Raw genomic sequence first — 21169 nt, forward strand, 5'->3', positions numbered from 1 at the left:
GTGGTACCTCGGGTTAAGTACTTAATTAGTTCCGGAGGTCCGTTCTTAACCTGAAACTGTTCTTAACCTGAAGCACCACTTTAGCTAATGGGGCCTCCTGCTGCCTCCTGCTGCCACCGGAACACGATTTCTGTTCTTATCCTGAAGCAAAGTTCTTAACCTGAAGCACTATTTCTGGATTAGCGGAGTCTGTAACCTGAAGCGTATGTAACCCGAGGTACCATGGTACCTCGGGTTAAGAACTTTGCTTCAGGATGAGAACAGAAATCACGTGGAGGCAGCGGGAGGCCCCATTAGCTAAAGTGGTACCTCAGGTTAAGAACAGTTTCAGGTTAAGAACGGACCTCCGGAACGAATTAAGTTCTTAACCCGAAGTACCACTGTATTGCATAATCTTATAAAGTTCTGTAATCGTGGAAGGGGGCATGGGGCAAGAAAGGATCCTGCACTTCAGAATCTGCCACAATGCTATTGGCGCCTTGGTCTTCTCTAGCAATTTCTCTGGGCCCAGCAGTGCAGGTAATGTCAAGCCACAGCATTAACACTCTCCCTGCCTGCAGGATGATTTCCTTGACTGCTTTGGTGACCCTGAAATGACCGGGAAGATTGGAACAGACATCCAGGATAACAAATGCAGCTGGTTGGTGGTGCAGTGCTTGAAACGAGCCTCTGCAGAACAGAGACAACTTCTAGAGGTAAAGAGACTTCACAGTTCCATGCCCTGCTAGCGTGGGAGGGAGGGGAGCCATAATCCCTCTTTGTCCCGCTGGGACCAGAAGCTGGTTGGTACCTTTGGATTTCTCCATCTCTCTTTGAAATCCAAGCAGCGATTCGAAAAAGACCTTAGCTGCTTTTCATCAGGTGCCAAAATGGGTTTTTAAAAAATCCGGTTTACACCCTGATGCAAGTTATGGCGAAACACCGGCAGGTGTGCAGAAGTCAATTGAAATTGGTAAAGACAAATAACCGCTTTTTAGACAATTTCTTTTTTCATTCTTCTAAGCTACCTTTTGGGATGCGGGTAGCGCTGTGGGTTAAACCACAGAGCCTAGGGCTTGCATATCAGAAGGTTGGCGGTTCGAATCCCCGTGACGGGGTGAGCTCCCGTTGCTCAGTCCCTGCTCCTGCCAACCTAGCAGTTCGAAAGCACGTCAAAGTGCCAGTAGATAAAGAGGTACCGCTCCGGCGGGAAGGTAAACAGCGTTTCCATGCGCTGCTCTGGTTCTCCAGAAGCGGCTTAGTCATGCTGGCCACATGACCCGGAAGCTGTACGCCGGCTCCCTCGGCCAATAAAACGAGATGAGCGCCGCAACCCCAGAGTTGTCCGCGACTGGACCTAACGGTCAGGGGTCCCTTTACCCCTTTACCTTTTTAAGCTACCTTTTGGGGAAAACACCCAAAGGCACAAGAACGCTAAAAGAGAGTTGAAAGAAGTATTTTAACATGATAAAACAATGAAGAGTTAATTTTGTGTTTGCTGGTGAAAGATGAATCATAATAAATTAGATTAGATCTATTTATTTGTATCTAGTCATCCAGCCATTGCAAAAGCCTGACAGTATCAAAGTAAGTTGAACTGAAGTTTGTGTTAACTGGGACTCAAATAAACTGCAACATAAAGCAGACTTAAAATGCCAGATTTCCCTGGCAGGTGACAGTATGCCAGTGGAAAAAAGACCTGTTCCTCTTTTAACAAATATTAAAATGAAATAAGTGAATAACAAAGGAACCTTATACAGTGTCTCAAAATGTACCTGGTGAATCAGATTCCTCGCCAAGTTACGACGCCTGAACATCCACGCCATTAATTGAAGACCAAACGGATGGCACAATCTGTTCGTTAAGGTGCTATAAAACTCTGCAACTGATTAGCGAGGCTGCACCTCCTGACATTTCTAAAGTGTGTTTCTCTCGAGCGTTTTTATGAGGAAGGTGGAATAATTATTAATAATCATATGGTATTGAACTAGCGAACGCAGAAACTGCTCTGTCCAAGCTTTCCTGATCCAGGAACGGCCATAGCTATTGTACCGGCTGCAGCTGGTAGAAGGCATTTATAGCCACCTAGCCTACCTGGTCCTCCAGTGACAAAGCTGGATTGCAGAAGCAGCCCCAGACGGAGAACCTGCTCCTTCAAAGGGACTAGAACCCCATCCAGGTAGACAACTGGCCAATTTCTCAGGCACAGGAACCACTCGCCCACAGTGCTTCCACCTTGCCAGGATTCAAGCTCAGCTTGTTTTCTCCATCCATCTCATCAACTGCGCCCAAGGCACTGCTCTAAGAACTGCATGGCCTGACCTGATGATAATAATAATAATTTATTATTTATACCCCCGCCCATCTGGCTGAGCGTCCCCAGCCACTCTGGACGGCTTCCAACAAAATATTAAAATACAGTAATGCATCAAGCATTAAAAGCTTCCCTAAACAGGGCTACCTTCAGATGTCTTCTAAAAGTCTGGTAATTGTTGTTCTCTTTGACATCTGGTGGGAGGGTGTTCCACAAGGCAGGTGCCACTACTAAGAAGGCCCTCTGCCTAGTGCCCTGTAACTTGATTCAGATGCGATGGAGAAATAGAGCTGAGTGTCATCAGCATACTGAAGGTACCTTGCCCCAGAAGTCCTAATGGCCACTCCCAAGAGTTTCATACAGATATTAGATAGCACCGGGGATAACGTAAACTCCAGGGGGCCGAAAAGCACTCTCCCGATGCTACTTTCTGAATTTGGTCCAGGAGGTAGGACTGGAACCCAGTTCCCATTCCCCAGAGCCGGTCTAGGAAGACACCATGGTCGATGGTATCAGAAGCCAAAGAGGAGGTCAAGAAGCAGGAGCAAGGCCACACTCCCCCTTGTCCCACTCTCTGCAAAGGTCATCCATCTGGACCGCCAAGGGTGACTCAGTCCCATGGCCAGGCCTGAACCTGAATTAGAAGGGATCTAAATGATTGGTGTCACCCAAGAATGCTAGTAGCTGCCCCACCAGAATCCTCTCCACCCAAAACATTAGTCCACCCAAAACATTTGCCCCCAAAACATTAGTCATTATTGCTAAATGTGCATCTGTGCATCTTAAAGGTAAAGGGACCCCTGACCGTTAGGTCCAGTCGTGGCTGACTCTGGGGTTGCAATGCTCATCTCGCTTTATTGGCCGAGGGAGCCAGCATACAGCTTCTGGGTCATGTAGCCAGCATGACTAAGCCGCTTCTGGTGAACCAGAGCAGCGCACGGAAACGCCGTTTACCTTCCTGCCGGAGCAGTACCTATTTATCTACTTAGACTTTTTGGGGGCGTGCTTTTGAACTGCTAGGTTAGCAGGAGCAGGGACCGAGCAACGGGAGCTCACCCCGTCGCAGGGATTCGAACCGCCAACCTTCTGATCGGCAAGTCCTAAGCTCTGTGGTTTAACCCACAGCGCCACCCACGTCCCTATCATCTATGCATCTACACGTATGCAATTATGTGTCCTCCAACCCACCTTTTTTGGTTATGCGTTTTCTTCTAGTTTTGTCACTGGAGTAGAATGTGGGCCTCTTGTCCCACGTTTAAAGATCCCTGGGAACCATAGTTTGTGAAGGGTTCTGGGAATTGTAGCTCTGTGAGAGGAGTGAACTACACTTCCCAGCATCCTTTCAGGGGGGAGCCATGGTGTGTTTTCGCAGCCTCAATCTGCCCTCGCAGCACTCCCTTTTTTAAATCAATAAATCTCTGCCCCTCTAGGAGAACTATGGACAAAAGGATCTGGACAAAGTTGCACATGTGAAACAGCTCTATGAGGAGCTGGGCCTGAAGAAACTCTACCAGGACTATGAGGAGAGCAGCTACCAGTGCTTATCGGGCCTTATTTCCCAGCACGCTGTACGTCTGCCCAGCCAGATCTTCCTTGGCCTGGCCCAGAAGATCTACAAGAGGCAGAAATGACAGACTCGGCTATCAAGAAGGAAGCCAGCGTATAAATACTTGTCACATGTGTGTTTGTGTGGGAGGGTGGGTTTTCCCCATCTTTCCACTGACACTGATTAGTGGAGCTGCTTTAAAACCTGCTTTTGAAACCTAGTTCAGTCATTTCTTAACTCCCTGACCCTGGGAGTGGTGGTTTGAAGGGGCCGGAAGGCTGAGGCACACTCACTCTATCCAAGGTGTTATCACCGCTCTTTAAACCTCTGACTATTCCCAGGATTCCCTGGGCTAAAACCAAGTAGTGTCCAGCTTAACCCAAGAAACATGCCCATCTAGTTCCCATGTTGTCTTTCCCTTTTTGGTTCTGCCTGCATCATCCATGTCCCGCAGTGCTCTGGCCACTTCACCCAACACTGTTGGTGAGTCTTTATCCCCACCCCACCCCCCTGCCACAACTCTAAGAAAAAGCTGATGGCTGCCTATTTAAAATAAAATTTAAAAAGGCTTCCATGAAGCGCATGGGAGTTTAATTTGGGGGTGGGGTTTTTTTGCATCTTAAATGCAAACTGTTTTACCTCAGGGTGAGCTGTCCTGTGGTGATGAGGAGAGCATTTTTGGCTAAGGATTTTTCTTCCTTCAGTCTCTTTCTCCCATTCCCCCTTTAAGCAAGGGGATGAGGCTGTTACAGTTTTGTTTGTTTGTGGAAGAAGACAAGGTCCATAGCTGAATGTAATCATCTCTGCAATACGCACCATGCATTTAAAGCACCCCTCAACCTGAGAATTGTGGTTTAAGGGCCCTGAGAATTGTTGCTCTGTGAAAGGGTAAACTACAGTTATCAATATTTTTATGGGGGGGGGGGAGCGGAGTGATGTGCTTTTAATCTTTCTCTCTCTCTAGCGGAGTGATGTGCTTTTAATCTTTCTCTCTCTCTCTCTCTCTCTCTCTCTCTCTCTCTCTCTCTCTCTCACACACACACACACACACACACACACACACACACACATAGCGAGTGTATCTATAGTAAATGTTGCTGACTGTATGTCCTGACATACCTTCTCAGGAGGGAGAACGATTCACCTGGATCAAAACAAACCTGTTCCCATTTTGGGGAGGGGGGGCATGAAGAAGACCCCCTCCTGCCGCCCTTCCACAGTGGTGAAAATGATGTTGGGGGGGAGGCGGTATCAAGCATCCTATCATAATGGAATGCACAGGCTGGAGAAAAATGAGTTTGTAGCAATAAATTATTTTGAAACCAGGCTCTTGTTTATATTCATTTTAGCGACTTTTGTATACTCCTTTGTTGTATGTTTACGCTTTTACTTGCATAGTTTTTTGGCCCAAAGCCCCCAACCCACCCTGTGAAATTGTGTTCTAGGCTGTCTACATGAAATACTCATTCAGTCTATCAATAAAATTCAGAGTTGGAAATAAACTAATATAAAAGAAGTCCAACTTGTAAATTAAAATCCTTTTTCTGCAAGGAGCTTAAGATGGCATATACAGTGGTACCTCGGGTTAAGTACTTAATTAGTTCTGGAGGTCCGTTCTTAACCTGAAACTGTTCTTAACCTGAAGCACCACTTTAGCTAATGGAGCCTCCTGCTGCCGCCGGAGCACGATTTCTGTTCTTATCCTGAAGCACTATTTCTGGATTAGCTGAGTCTGTAACCTGAAGCGTATGTAACCCGAGGTACCACTGTATGGTTTTCCTCCTCACTTAATCCTCCTATGAGGTACGTTAGCCTGAGAAGCAGTAAATGGCCCAAAATCACCTACTTAACTTCACGGCCTAGTGGGAATTTGAACCCTAGGCTCTCAGGTCTTATTTATTAAATTTATATACCACCCTTCATCTTCAAATCTCAGGGCAGTTCACAACATAAAAACACAAAATGAGAACGCAAAATACATAATAACACAAAAAACCAATAACCCCAATCCCACAAACACATTTAAAAGGCTATAGTATAGAACATTAATCAGCCAAAGGTCCGATTATAGAGAAAAGTGCCCACCTGGTGCCTAAAGATATGTAATGAAAGTGTCCGGTGGGCCTCCCTGGGTAGGGCAATTCCACAAACGGAGCCCCTGCAAAAAAGGCCCATTTTTGTATGGCCACTATGGACCTCTCATGGAGGAGGCACACAAAGAAGAGCTTCAAATGCTGATCACAGGGTCCAGGTCAGTTTATATGGGGAAAGGCGGTCCTTGAGGTATTGTGGTCCTGATCCATTTAAGACTTTATAGGTCCAAACAAGCACTTTGAATTGGGCCTGGAAACTAATTGGCAGCCAACGCAGTCGGGCCAGGATCCGTGTAAGATGCTCACGTTGCCTTGCCCAGGTGAGCAACCAAGTTTCTGAACCGTCTTCAGAGGCAGCCCTAGGCATAACAAGCTGCAGTTGTTGAACCTAGAGCAGGGGTCTGCAACCTTTAAGACAAAAAGAGCCACTTGGACCCGTTTCCGAAGAAAAACAAACCTGGGAGCCGCAAAACTGGGAAGGTGACGTCGGGACGGTGCGTGACTAATGCACGCGCTGCCCCCATGCGATGTCACAGCCAGTACAGCGCCCGCCACAGTGGGGAGTGTCGGGGCGCACAATGCGCCTCCTCCCCTCGCTAGTATCCGCCCCGGAGCCGCAGCAAAGGTCATAGAATAGAATCATAGAGTTGGAAGAGACCACAAGGGCCATCGAGTCCAACCCCCTGCCAAGCAGGAAACACCATCAGAGCACTCCTGACATATGGTTGTCAAGCCTCTGCTTAAAGACCTCCAAAGGAGGAGACTCCACCACACTCCTTGGCAGCAAATTCCACTGTCAAACAGCTCTTACTGTCAGGAAGTTCTTCCTAATGTTTAGGTGGAATCTTCTTTCTTGTAGTTTGGATCCATTGCTCCGTGTCCGCTTCTCTGGAGCAGCAGAAAACAACCTTTCTCCCTCCTCTATGTGACATCCTTTTATATATTTGAACATGGCTATCATATCACCCCTTAACCTCCTCTTCTCCAGGCTAAACATGCCCAGCTCCCTTAGCCGTTCCTCATAAGGCATCGCTTCCAGGCCTTTGACCATTTTGGTTGCCCTCCTCTGGACACGTTCCAGTTTGTCAGTGTCCTTCTTGAACTGTGGTGCCCAGAACTGGACACAGTACTCCAGGTGAGGTCTGACCAGAGCAGAATACAGTGGCACTATTACTTCCCTTGATCTAGATGCTATACTCCTATTGATGCATCCCAGAATTGCATTGGCTTTTTTAGCTGCCGCGTCACACTGTTGGCTCATGTCAAGTTTGTGGTCAAACTTGACTTGACAGGTGTAAAAGAGCCACATGCGGCTCCGGAGCCGCGGGTTGCAGACCCCTGACCTAGAGGTTACCACGACATAGGCATCAGTCATTGGGCTATCCCTGTCCAGATAAGGGCACAGCTGGGATACCTGAGCCTCAAGGACAGCGCAGGACCCAGAAGTACCCCCAAGGAGCCCAGACAGAGGGGGGGCATATGGGCCATTTAGCCCGGGCCTCCGATCCGATTCCAAAGGGGGCTTCGGTCAGCATACATTCCCTATGTATTTTTAAAAAGCACCACAGTGGTACCTCGGGTTACATACGCTTCAGGTTACAGATTCTGCTAACCCAGAAATAGTGCTTCAGGTTAAGAACTTTGCTTCAGGATGAGAACAGAAATTGTGCTCCGGCAGCACGACAGAGCAGGAGGCCCCATTAACTAAAGTGGTGCTTCAGGTTAAGAACAGTTTCAGGTTAAGTACGGACCTCGGGAACGAATTAAGTACTTAACCCGAGGTACCACTGTATTATATATCTATATTTTCCATTTTGTCATTCTATGCAGATATGGTTCAAGCCTTGAAATTATTTGTCAGCATAACTTTTGTGAAAATTATTTATATACTTACTTATTTATAAGACTTCAGTTGTCCCCAGGGTAAAAATAAAAGGGGGGGCACATTATCTACCTGACCCGGCCCTCTGCAAGGCCCTGCCCCCAAGATCCATACTTTGCGAGACCGCCTGCACTGAACATGGTGGGTTGGGCCAGATGACCTCTGGAGACTCCTCCCAAGGATTGCAACCCCGCCACCCTCCAGCCCCAGCCCATTGGCACGACAAGAGTTAAGGCGGAGAGGCGAGGCGAGGCATTGATGGACGCTGGCTCCTCCTACCCGGACTGGGGTGAGCTCAGCCAGGGAGGCTGCCCGAAGCCGCAGCGTTATAGCACTGGGGGCTGGACCAAGTCTTGCAGCAGAGTCTAAGGAGAAACAGAGAGGCGGCAGGTGAGTGCATTTAGCGCTGCAGATGCAGCTGTGATGGGCACCGTTTGGGTGGGGGCGGTCAGCAGAAATGTGTTGATGGATGTCTCTAGGGGGGAGGGAGGAGGTTTGGGGGCGAATCCCATGACCAGGGAGAGCTGTCTATTATATCCTTCCAGCCCCCTCCCTCTCCAGAAACCTGCAATGCCCAATACTAGGATGCGATCGCACTTGGGGGTGCAAACCTCTGCCCCACCTGTCCACCTTACGCGGGCTGTTTTGGAGACCTGTGCCCACCTGAACTGCAGGGGACCCACCTTTCTGAATTTCCACTAAATCCAGGAAATGCCTTGAATACAGTCAACAGGGAGCGTGTCCCTTTTTTGAAAGAAAAAAAAAATCCCTGCCCAAAAGCTTTCCTTGCAACTATCACTAAATGCTTTCCTGCAAGACACTCTCCGATCGATCGATGTGCAGTACAATGGAAACAAACCCGAAACAATTGCATATATTGAAAAAGGTGGTGTACTGATGCTCAAAAGGTACTCTTGATTTTACCCCTTGTTCCTGGGAGGTGGCGGGGTGGGTGGGGGTGGGTGGCGGAAATCCCACCCCAACAAGGGGTGACTACTGAGCCCGGCGTCTGCGCTGTACCCCTCCATCATTCCCCCCCTCCCATTTTCTTCCTGACTTGTTTACCACCACAGTAGGCATGGAGGTGACCCCCCCCCCATAAAATGCACTCACACTTTGGCTCCCTCCCTTTGCATTGCTAACAGGGTGGTTGGCATAGAGGGGTGCCCCTTTCTCTCACCCACCCACCCAAAGAGCCCCACACAGCCTCTGCAGTGATTTGGCTTTCTTCCTGCGGGAAGGGTTGGGCTGGTGGCAGCTGTGATGGCTGGAGGATGGGATGGGCAGCATCTAGGCTTGCACAGAGACGCACAGATCCTCACGTCTCTCTTTCTCTCTAGCCACGGGATACTCCATCTCTCTCCTGTCTGTGGGGTGCTCTTTGCTTCCCTAAAGAATCATGTCGCTGGAGAGCCTCTGCCAATCCGTGCAGACAATACTGGGTGGATGGTGCAAAGCTCTGACTGGGTACAGGGGTTCCTCATACCTTCCTAGGGCTGTCTGCCGTTCGCCAGAGGAAGCGCACTCTGCACTGTCTCAGAGGCCACACGCTCTGTCTTGTCCTGGTCTAAACCTGGATTGAAAACAGATGCCAGGAGCCAATTTTTGGGTGCAAATTCCATCTTAGCACTGCCGTTCTGAATCCTTCTATCCCTCCCAATTATGGCCCAGTCCTCTGGGGAGAGGCGTACGTGAGACCTGGCCTCATTTTGACTCTTACAACATCCCTGCATGGTAGGTTAGGGCTAAGAGACCATGAATATGCTGCCCAAGGCCATCCCACGAGTGGTAAATCCGGGGTGGGGTAGGGAGCGTGGAAAGCTCCTTTCTTCTGAGTATCTAACTCAATAGTGCCTACATTGGCTGGCATCAGCTCTGCCCACGCCTCCCACACAAGTGTACGTCAAGCCTCTGGGTTGATTCAGGACAGGCTGGTGGCCATTTTTAACGTTTTTGTTTTCTTTATTTAAAAAAACCTCGCCTGCTTTTGCGGTTTTTATTTATTTACTTGCTTTGTGACCCATCATGAGCCCCTCAGGAACGAGTGAACTGTGGGCAGATCCATATCATAGATTTAAATCACCATGATTTCCCCTCCAAATTTCTAGAAATTATCATTGTCACTCATAGAACTACAATTTCCAATATCCTTACATACCCTGCAGCATTTCTCTGGTGAAAATAGGGAAATTATATTCCAAAATTTTATTGTTTATACCTCACCCATCTTACTGGGTTGCCCCAGCCACTCTGGGCGGCTTCCAACATATATAAAAACAGAATTAAACATTAAAACGTGAGAAACTTCTCTTCACATGGATGCCTTCAGGTGTCTTTTAAATGTTGTATAGTTAGTTATCTCCTTGGCTCAGGGGTCACATAACTCCATACCCCACAACATTTCTCCAATGAAAATAGGGACATCCTAAGAGAAAGTGGAGGGACGCGGGTGGCGCTGTGGGTTAAACCACGGAGCCTAGGACTTGCCAATCAGAAGGTCGGCGGTTTGAATCCCCATGACGGGGTGAGCTCCCGTTGCTCGGTTCCTGCTCCTGCCAACCTAGCAGTTCGAAAGCATGCAGTGCAAGTAGATAAATAGGTACTGCTCTGGCGGGAAAGTAAACGGCGTTTCCGTGCACTGCTCTGGTTCGCCAGCAGCGGCTTAGTCATGCTGGCCACACGACTGTACGCCAGCTCCCTCAGCCAATAAAGCGAGATGAGCGCCGCAACCCCAGAGTCGGCCACAACTGGACCTAATGGCCAGGGGTCCCTTTACCTTTAAGAGAAAGTGGGACATTCTGGGATCAAATCAGAAACCGGGACTATCCTTGGAAAACAGGGTCACTTGATGGGTCTGTCCTTAACAAACTACAGTTCCCAGAGTTCTTTGTGGGGAGCCATGTGCTTTAAAATGTGTGTTGGAAATAAATAAAGTGTTTCCCCGGTATCCCCTCCCCAATCCCTGCCTATCTTAGATAAGAAAGGAGGGTCCTGTGGTCCTCTAGGTGTTGCTGGTAGCTTACAGATCCCATCACCCCTCACCATTAGCCATGTTGGCTGGGGTCTGATGGGAGCTGGGTGGCAAACGGCATCTAAAGGATCATCCAAACCCATGGCCTTCTGGATGCTACCTGTGAAATAACTAGGCAAGATATTCCCATCATGCCCTGCTTCAGAATTGCAAGGCATTTGCTGACCCCTGTTTAGATAAAAGTATGGACCCAGAATTTGCCAAGCTTGTGGTGAGTGTTGTCTTGAAAATGGTATAAAAACTGTCTGGAGGTTTCTGTCCTTACCCAAATCTCAAATTATGTGTAATTTTCTCCATTATTGCTATATTCCGGAGTGAGTGATACTAAGCATCTAGTGTAAGATTTGGGGCTATTTTCCACTGAGTCACAATTACTATTCAAGCTGCCAAGATTATATATAAAGACCACTTGTATACACATGTTTTTTCCCCAAGTTGAGACTGGACAACCACCTATCAGGGATAGGGTTAAAGGAGATTGTTTTTAGGCTTCCTTAAAAATCTATGATTTAGCCACCCCAATGTGATTCACTGAAATATTGCCCCCCGTTCTTTCTCCCTCCTCCTCTCTCACAGAAACACACACATTTCTCTGGTATGGTTCAGTTACACCCAGCATAAACTTAGGCAAACTCTATGAGAAAATCACATTAGTATAGTTTATCGCATTCAGATCCCACCCTTTTCTCCAAGGACATACAGGTTTTTAATCCCCACAAGAACCGTATAGGGTAGAGCAGGGTGAGAGGCAGTGACTGGCCCAAGGTCGCATCCAGTTAGGTTCATGGTCGAGCTCTAACCACTGGGCCACACAGTCACAGATAAGTGAGATTTACTTAAGTCGGTTGCTGTCCTGGTGTCAGTGATGTCACCTAACCCTGAACCTTGTCACTAGAACCCAATGGGTTCATCCAATGAAACTGAATGTTGAAAGAGGAGACAAAAGGATGTGATTCTTCATGCTGTACATAAACTGTGGAACTCCCTGCCACCAGATGTTTTGATGGCCTTTAAAAGGGGATTAGACAAATTCATGGAGGATAATGAGGATACCGGACATGGCAGCTGTATGTTATTTCCAGTCTCAGAAGCACCATGCTTATAAAAACCAATTACTAGGAATCATAGAATCCTAGAGTTGAAAGAGACCACAAGGGCCATCGAGTCCAACCCCCTGCCAAGCAGGAAACACCATCAGAGCACTCCTGACATATGGTTGTCAAGCCTCTGCTTAAAGACCTCCAAAGTAGGAGACTCCACCACACTCCTTGGCAGCAAATTCCACTGTCAAACAGCTCTTACTGTCAGGAAGTTCTTCCTAATGTTTAGGTGGAATCTTCTTTCTTGTAGTTTGGATCCATTGCTCCGTGTCCGCTTCTCTGGAGCAGCAGAAAACAACCTTTCTCCCTCCTCTGTGTGACATCCTTTTATATATTTGAACATGGCTATCATATCACCTCTTAACCTCCTCTTCTCCAGGCTAAACATGCCCAGCTCCCTTAGCCGTTCCTCATAAGGCATCGTTTCCAGGCCTTTGACCATTTTGGTTGCCCTCCTCTGGACACGTTCCAGTTTGTCAGTGTCCTTCTTGAACTGTGATGCCCAGAACTGGACACAGTACTCCAGGTGAGGTCTGACCAGAGCAGAATACAGTGGCACTATTACTTCCCTTGATCTACATGCTATACTCCTATTGATGCAGCCCAGAATTGCATTGGCTTTTTTAGCTGCCGCGTCACACTGTTGGCTCATGTCAAGTTTGTGGTCAACCAAGACTCCTAGATCCTTTTCACATGTACTGCTCTCAAGCCAGGTGTCACCCATCTTGTATTTGTGTATTTGAATCACGTGAGGAAAGTTGCTATTGGACTCAGGTCTCCCTTCTAGGGTTCCCAGAGGCATCTGTGAAAACAGGAAGCTGGCCCAGATGGGCCCTTTGTTCTGATCCAACAGGGCTCTCCTCTTGTTGGGGAGACAGTCAAAATCCTGATTTTGGGGGCAGCTGGTCCCTTGAGCTGAGTCTGGACTAATTTGCAATGATTCTCCAGGGTTTCAGGCTTCCTGGAGACACCAAAGATTGAACCTGGCACCTTCTGTGTGTAAAGCAGATGCTCTATCACTGTGGTACATCTCTTCCCTTGGCCCCGGGTTCAAACCCCAGCAGCTCCAGGCCGGGTAGCTGAAAAGACCCCCTTCTGAAACCCTGGAGGGCCTCTGCCAATCAGAGTAGACAATGCTGAGCTCTATGGACCAATGGTTTGGCTCGGTATAAGGCAGCTTCCTATATCCCCCTAAGCAGGGGTTGTAGTGTATAGTAGCCACTTAAGGAAAAAAGGGCTTCTATTCAATATGTCCCTTTCATAGTGAGGCTGGACTTAAGTGAGGTTGGATGCTGTAGTCCAGGGGTCAGCAAACTTTTTCAGCAGGGGGCCGGTCCACTGTCCCTCAGACCTTGTGGGGGGCCAGACTGTATTTTGAAGGGGGGAGGAAATGAACGAATTCCTATGCCCCACAAATAACCCAGAGATGCATTTTAAATAAAAGGACACGTAAAAACACACAGATTCCTCGACTGTCCACAGGCCGGATTAAGAAGGCGATTGGGCCGGATCCGGCCCCCGGGCCTTAGTTTGCCTACCCATGCTCTAGTCTCCTCACCTAACACCCCGCCCTTGGCTGAGTGCCAATATTTTCCTAAAATTGGGGAACCGACTGCTGTCTCCCCCATTCCCAGAAATAGATCTGATCCGGAACTGACTGGCACTTGACCCCAGCACCTGTTTTTGTTTTAACCTCCTTGGTAAAGAGTGCCTCTGAACTTACACAGAGTGCCTTCAGGCCCCTGCAGACCTCATGCAGCACTGGAATGAGAGATAAAGAGGTTTTGGACAAGCAGAAACAATTACACCTCTCTTTCTGAAACTGGCAATGACTCGGAGGTGAGAAATCTCCCTGCGCCAGCCTTGAGCTATCTTCCTTCTTTGTCCCCTCGCCTCTTGAGCAAGAGAACTGATGCCGTTAGCGAGCCAAACCCTCTCCAGGACTGCATCCAGTTTGGATGTGAAAATACTGTATACATGTTTTGCTCTTCTTGTTACCGCTTCTGCAGAGACAGTCCTGCATTGTCCTTGAGCGTCTGGTGTTCTGTTTTTGAAAAAATATCCTCCCTTTTCCTTTCTGCAGGAGGGTATTATGATATAAAAGGCAGGGATGGTGGCAGGTGGGGAAGGGGAATAGAGAGGAGGGGGCAGACCCCGCCATGCGACAGCCCCCGTTGTCATGAGAACTTAATTTCTCTTTCTGAATTATTGATGGTTAACGTACGATGAGAAAGAGAGAGCGGATGCAAATCCTCCATCCTTTGTACCGTCTGCCTTGCAGCAAGGGACCTGGACCCAGTCTGTGGTCGTTTGCCCCCCATCCCAATGCAGTTTCCTGGAGTGCTGCCTTTGAAAGCACATTGACTTTATTTCCTTTTTTAAAAAAATCATATTGACATCTCTTAGCCACAACAGGGAAACAGAATATTCATATTTAGAGAGCAGAGTGGGCTGTTTCCATCACGCTCTGCTAGGGAGCCTTTTAGAGGTATCTGATTGGCCAGAAATGGAGACACGGTGCTGGGGCAGACAGCCCATTGGTCCAGCCCTACAGAACATTAACAGGGCTTGGTCCATCAAGCATTGTTAAGTGTCAGTCAGGTCTCCCAGGGGGAAAAGGACATAGCTCTCTTTTGCATGCATAAAGTCTCAGGTTCAGTCCCCAGGTAGGGCTCCTGGGAGAAAGACCCCTCGAGAGCTGCTGCCAGTCAGTGTAGACATTATTGAGCATAATGAGGCCGCTTCCTACGCTTCGCTCTGAATACCAGTTGCAAGGGAAGGCTGTTGTCTTCACGCCCAGTTTGTGGGCTTCTCAGGGGCAGTTTTTGGAAACTGAAAGATAGCCTCGATCAGATCCAGGAGAGCAGTCCGGCTTCTTCCCAGTGCCTTCATGCTCATTGGCCAGAAATTTGGAAGTTGGGGGAAAGTTTTAGTCCTTGTGGACCAAAAATCACAGAATGGTAGAGTTGTAAGGGACCCCAACGCGGGTGGCGTTGTGGGTTAAACCACAGAGCCTAGGACTTGCCGATCAGAAGGTCGGCAGTTCGAATCCCCGCAACGGGGTGAGCTCCCGTTGCTCGGTCCCTGCTCCTGCCAACCTATCAGTTCGAAAGCACGTCAAAGTGCAAGTAGATAAATAGGTATCGCTCTGGCGGGAAGGTAAATGGCGTTTCCGTGCGCTGCGCTGGTTTGCCAGAGTCATGCTGGCCAATAAAGCGAGATGAGCGCTGCAACCCCAGTGTCGGTCATGACTGGACCTAATGGTCAGGGGTCCCTTTACCTTTACCTTTAAGGGACCCCAAGGGTCATCTAGTCCAACCCCCCTGCAATGTGGGAATATGCAGCTGCCCCATACAGGGATTGAACCTGCAACCTTGGCGTTAGCAGCACCACGCTCTAACCAACTGAGCTATCCAGGCTGAATTTTTGTTTTGAAATTTGAACTGCATCTACGCACATAGAACAGCATATGCACATTTTATGCACATGCGGTTTCCTCTTTCCGTCCCTTTCTGTGGGGAAGTGAGGCGGGTTTTCCCCCCTCTTTGGGCAGTTGTGTGTAAGTGCCCCTCCTCAGTCCCAGGGAAGGACTGAGAATGCTCTGTTAAAATACTTGCCTCTCGAAAAACTACATTTCCCAGAATTCTCTGGGAGAGAGAGGAAGGAGCTCTTGAAAACCATTTGTGCTCTGCAGGGAGACGCTGTTCTGGTTCCTGTGCATTTATATTCTAACAGAACCGTCTCTGTTTCATTACAACAAAACAGAAATGGGGGAAGCTGAGGCCGTCCAGATGTTGTTGGACTCTAACCAATGGTCAGGAATGATGGGAGCTGTGACTCCCACAACATCTGGAGGGCCACAGGTTCCCCATCGCTGCAACAAAAGGATACAAGAAGAGCTCTTCTGGATCAGGCCACATGCTCATCCAGTTCAGTATCCTGTTCTCACCGTGGGCAACCACATGCCTGCAGGAAGCTCACAAACTCTGCCTTTGTTTCCCCCTATCATCTGGACGTTCCATTTATCTGCCACGCCTAATACCCATTGATAGACCCATCTTCTCACACAGCCTAGATAGCTCAGTTGGTTAAGAGCATGCTGCTGATAATTCCAAGGTTGCAGGTTTGATCCCCGTATGGGACAGCTTTTTATTCCTGCACTGCAGGCGGCTGGACTTAGATGATCCCCAGGGTCCCTTCCAATTCTATGAAATGCAAAGGCGTATCACATTTCTGGCTGTTCTGTCACCTTAGCTTGTTTTTAAAACCCTATTTATTTTAAAAACCTTATTAAAAAAACACACACCTTTTAGCGCCATCACATCTTGTGGCAGAGGGTTCCATAAGCTGACTGTGGCAATGTGTTGCTCGATACTCCTGACGGTCTCTTCAGCCCTGTATGAGTTTGTCACCATCTGCACTACACATTTAAACCAGCACCATACCACTTTAAAGAGCCATGGCTCCCCCCAACTAGCTATGGAATTTCCTCCCCACCAGCCACCTTCATGTTGTAGTTTCCATTGTATGCTGAAGATTCACCTCATTACCCTTCAATAAAAGCATCATAATAGCCTGCTAGAACAGGCCAAAGGCTCATCTGGTCCGTCAACAGTGGTCAGCCAGATGCAGGTGAGAAGCCAGTACCCTTGACAGGTGAGAGATATACATATTAGAACCCACCTAACTTGCCCTGACACAGGGTGGCGCTGTGGGTTAAACCACAGAGCCTAGGACTTGCCGATCAGAAGGTTGGCGGTTCGAATCCCCGTGATGGGATGAGCTCCCGTTGCTCGGTCCCTGCTTCTGCCCACCTAGCAGTTCGAAAGCACGTCAAAGTGCAAGTAGATAAATAGGTACTGCTCCGGCGGGTAAACGGTGTTTCTATGCGCTTCTCTGGTTCACCAGCAGCAGCTTAGTCATGCTGGCCACATGACCCGGAAGCTGTACGCTGGCTCCCTCGGCCAATAAAGCGAGATGAGCGCCGCAACCCCAGAGTCGGCCACGACTGGACCTAATGGTCAGGGGTCCCTTTACCTTTACCTTTAACTTGCCCTGGAGCCTTATGGTGAAGGGTAAGCAATAAATTGAAATAATAATAATAATAATAATAATTAGATAGACAATTCTATATGGCCCCATCTGCACTGTACATTTAAAACAGTATAGTGCCCCTTTAAACTATCATGGCTTCCCTCAAAGAATTCTGGGAAGTGTAGTTTGTTAAGGGTGCAGAGAGTTGTTAGGAGACCTCCCCCCCCCCCCGTTCCCCTCACAGAGCTACAACTTACAGAGTAGTTCAACGGTCAACCTTTCTTCCCAGGGGACTTGGAACTATAGCTCTGTAAAGGTAATAAGGATCTGCTAACATTGCTCTGCACCCTTAACAAACTACAGTCTCCAGGATCCCCTGGGAGAAGCGATGATGGCTTAAAGTACAGTGGTACCTTGGTTTACGAACTTAATCCGCCCCGGAAGTCCGTTCTTAAACCAAAGCATTCTTAAACCAAGGCGTGCTTTCCCATAGCAGTGGGGGACTCAATTTACAAACGGAACACACTCAACAGGAAGCAGAACATGTTCTTATTCCAAGGCAAAGTTCACAAACCAAAACACCTACTTCCGGGTTTGCAGCGTTCTTAATCCAAGTTGTTCATAAACTAAGCTGCTCTTAAACCAAGGGACTGCTGTAGTATAATACTCAATTCAAATGCACCATGCAGATGTGGCCTAAGATAAAGCTAAACCCAGTTATAATTATGTGCTTTCCTTATTTTCCTGTTTCCCGAATTTTGCCTACACTCAGAAGCTGGCTTTGCCTTTCACAGGGAACTTCCCCGGGCACCCTGGCGGGTGACATCCAGGCAGAGCCGACGGACTCAAGCGCCACCCGTTTCCCCCTCTCGCGTTCCGGGACCATGCAGTCTCCGAAAAAGGGCCTGATCTGTAACCTGAACCACGTCCACCTGCAGCATGTCTCCTTGGGTCTCCACCTGTCACGCCATCCGGAGCTCCAAGAGGATGCCAACACGCTGGCGCCCCCGAGAGACCGGGTGGGTTGCCAGGATTGCCGCGGTCACGGCGGCAACACCCGCGAGCTGGTAGACGCCAACTCCAACAACCCGTCCCTGCCCTGCCGCTGCTGCGACGGCCACATGCTGCATTCGGATCTCAAGCGAGGTCTCCAGGGTCAGCCTCTCTCGCCCAACTGCCTGGCTCTGAAACATGAGGAAGAAGAGGAGGATGAAGAAGAAGAGGAAGAAGAGGAGGAGGAGGCAGGTTCCCCGTCGGAGCTGGGCTCCTCATCAGTTAGCAGCTCCTCAGATATCAGCCTGGATGAGAGCCCGGTTTCTGTATACTGTAGAGAATTTCCTGCTGAGGAGCCAAGGAGTCCTGAAAACCAGCCCAACATTGTCCCCTTGGAAGATGCTCGTGGCATCCTTCCCCTGGCTGACCGCAAAGACGAAAGCTTGAACCTCAACACCCAGATCGGCGAGCCTCGCCCGTCCCGTGTCTGGGATAGCCCCGACAGCTTGTGCAGCGGTAGCTCGCTGGGGTCCACACCTGACACGTCTTCTCCGTGTGGGGAAAGCCCAGTCAAGTCGCCCCTCGCTGATTCCTGCAGGGCTCCCCTGCCTGTACCGCCCCCGACCCGTCCCTTCAGGGCTCCCCCAGCAGTGCCAACCCCCAAAATCAGCCCGGAGCTGGATTCAAACTGCAATGCTCTCCCGAGCCAGGAAGCAGAGCCCGGAAAGCTCTTAGTGGACATCAACTCGAACCAGGCTGCTCCGCCGAGGCCTCGTGTTTCGGGCGGCCCTCCGCCGGTGCCCCCCAGAACGAAGAGGGGGCTTCAGGGGTTGAGGCGAGGCGAAGCAGGGAAGCCTGCAGTGGCCCCGGCAGACCTGCCGCCCTGCCACAGCGACCAACAGGCCGTGGGCAGCCGGAAGAACATCACTTCCTTCCACGAGTTGGCACAGAAAAGGAAGAAGGCCGCAGCGTCGGTGGGGCCCCCACCTCAGACGAGGAAGGACCAGAGCGACTGGCTGATCGTCTTCTCCCCTGACACTGAGCTGCCGCCGTCGAATGAGCTGACGTGTGGCGTGGCCCCTTGCCGGGAGACGCCCGGGCCCCCGACTCCACCCTCAGAGCCGCCAGCCAACCCCGCCGGCCAAAGAGGGGTGACCACGTTCAAGGAATTGCGCTGCCGGAAGCAGAAGGCCCAGGCGCCCGTGAAGATGGGCACCCAAAGCCCATGGCAAGTGGATCCCGGGAAGGGGGTCCCCGACGGGAGCGCTCCGCCGGAAGTTGTCGTGGAGCCACCACCAAGCGGGCCCTTCAAGCCCCCGAAGGAAATCCCGCCCCGGAGGAGGAAATCCCGCCCCGGGCTGCAGCCCATTGTGGAGGGAGGCTTTGAAGAAGGAGAGGACGGAAGGATGGAGGTGAAGGCGTCTGATCGAAGCTCCGAGGGCCCATCCAGTGGGAGGAGGGACCCCTGGATGCCGGGAAAGGAGGAGAGAGGAGAGAGGAGTTTTGTGGAGGGTAAGGCTCGGATGATCTCCCCAGATGTGGAGGCTCAGATTTTGGAGAACGGGTGGTGGACCTGGTGCCTGAAAACAGAGCCACATCTGTACCTTACATTTAAAGCACTTTTGCACCACTTTACACAATCGCTGCGTCCCCCAAAGCAATATTGAAGAACGCAGCTTGTTTGGGGTGCTGAGAGTGGTTGGATGCCCCCCCTACCATTTCCCTCCCAGAGCTGCTGTTCTCAGAATTCCCTGCTTGATAAATCACCCTGGGAACTGTAGCTCTGTGAGTGGAACAAGGGCCTCCGAAAGACTCTCAGCACCTCAGACAAACTACAGTTCCCAGGGTATTCTTTGCGGGAAGCCATGACTGTATAAAGTGAATCATAGGACTTCAGAGTTGTAAAGGACCCTGAGGATTGTATAGTCCAACTCCCCGCAATGTTGGAATCTCAACATGCAACCCCCCCCCATCTAGTTTGAAATCACACCAGACCCTGCTTCGCTTTGGAAATATCCTAGCAGTTTTATTATTATTTTACTTATTAAATTTGTACACCACCCTATACCCTTAGCTTTCAGGGCTGTTCACACAGCGGTTATTGCAAGTATTGTGTAGATGTGGCCCAGGGAGGCAGCTAATGGGGGCCAGGAAGGCACTGGTTAAAGCACATTAGCGGTTCCACAAAAGTTTGAAAGAGAGCTCAGTCAGGAAATGGAAGTTGACGTGCCTTTTAACCGCTTCCTTCCCCAAAACATCAGCCAACAAGCCTTAACCTACCAAATACCATATGACTCCCTGTGTGTGTGATATGGGGGTTGTAAAAGATGTGGTTGACTAAGAGGGGGAATATATCTTCGGGGTGGGGGGTGTTTGTTCTCCTCAAACTTCATATCTGCATGTGTTTCACTTTGGGAATTGTAGCTCTGGCAGGGGTTGTCTCCTAACAACTCTCAGCACCCTTAACAGACTACAATTCCCAGGATTCTTTGGGGGAAGCCATGACTGTTAACGTGGTATATTAGTACTTTAAATGTATGGTGTGGGTTCAAATCCTCCACTCTTCCTGTGAGGCACAGCGGGTGACCTTGGGCCAATCACTATCTGTGTTACAGATAGGTAGCCGTGTTGGTCTGCCATAGTCAAAATAAAAAAATTCCTTCCTGTAGCACCTTAAAGACCAACTAAGTTAGTTCTTGGTATGAGCTTTCGTGTGCATGCACACTTCTTCAGATACACCATCTGAAGAAGTGTGCATGCACACGAAAGCTCATACCAAGAACTAACTTAGTTGGTCTCTCTCTGTGTGTGTGTCTCTCACTCTCTCTCTGCCTAAATTACCTCACAGGATTCGTGTGGGGGTAAAATGGTGTGTTTCCCCACAATCACTTATGTATATTCTCCTAAATGGAAAGCTAGGATTAAGAATGGAAGCAGAGTGTGGAGTCTCCATCGAAACTCAGTTCTCACGGCATTAACACTCCATTAGATCTTCCCACTCCATTAAATTCCCAGGGAGATCTCCAAGCCACAACTATGGGCCCAACAGGGAGCAAGATAAGCACCTTCCAGTATCAGCCAACCCCACTCCCAGCCTACTTTGGCCTATTGTTCCCCATCTGGGGAATTGGGGAAAAGGCCATCCATTTGTCTCCAATGCAACAGGGCAACCTCTTTGGACATGTAAATAGCAGCAC

General features: G+C 49.3%; 2 protein-coding genes and 1 long non-coding RNA gene across 7 annotated transcripts in view; 2 read left to right on the top strand and 1 right to left on the bottom strand.

Moving 5' to 3' along the window:
- FDPS (farnesyl diphosphate synthase) overlaps window positions 1–4796 on the top strand; it is a 28794-nt gene extending 23998 nt beyond the window's left edge. For both annotated transcript variants that reach the window (XM_082202417.1, XM_082202418.1), the window contains exons 9-10: window positions 561–695; window positions 3724–4796. In XM_082202417.1, coding sequence (XP_082058543.1) covers window positions 561–695; window positions 3724–3924 — 336 coding nt within the window. In that variant the 3' untranslated portion in view covers window positions 3925–4796. The remainder of the gene's footprint in view (window positions 1–560; window positions 696–3723) is intronic.
- LOC309520793 overlaps window positions 1–6544 on the bottom strand; it is a 47342-nt gene extending 40798 nt beyond the window's left edge. The window contains exon 1 of the long non-coding RNA XR_014214426.1: window positions 6321–6544. This is a non-coding gene — a long non-coding RNA (uncharacterized lncRNA). The remainder of the gene's footprint in view (window positions 1–6320) is intronic.
- Window positions 6545–8090: 1546 nt separating this feature from the next.
- RUSC1 (RUN and SH3 domain containing 1) overlaps window positions 8091–21169 on the top strand; it is a 35966-nt gene continuing 22887 nt past the window's right edge. For 3 of the 4 annotated variants that reach the window (XM_082202059.1, XM_082202061.1, XM_082202062.1), the window contains exons 1-2: window positions 8091–8204; window positions 17774–19484. In XM_082202059.1, the coding sequence (XP_082058185.1) occupies window positions 17864–19484 (1621 nt within the window). In that variant the 5' untranslated portion in view covers window positions 8091–8204; window positions 17774–17863. Of the gene's footprint in view, window positions 8205–17751; window positions 19485–21169 lie in introns of all 4 variants that reach the window. The other variant, XM_082202060.1, reaches the window with a different exon arrangement.

Source organism: Podarcis vaucheri (assembly GCF_965113315.1).
Source record: "Podarcis vaucheri genome assembly, chromosome: 16".
Taxonomy (NCBI): domain Eukaryota; kingdom Metazoa; phylum Chordata; class Lepidosauria; order Squamata; family Lacertidae; genus Podarcis; species Podarcis vaucheri.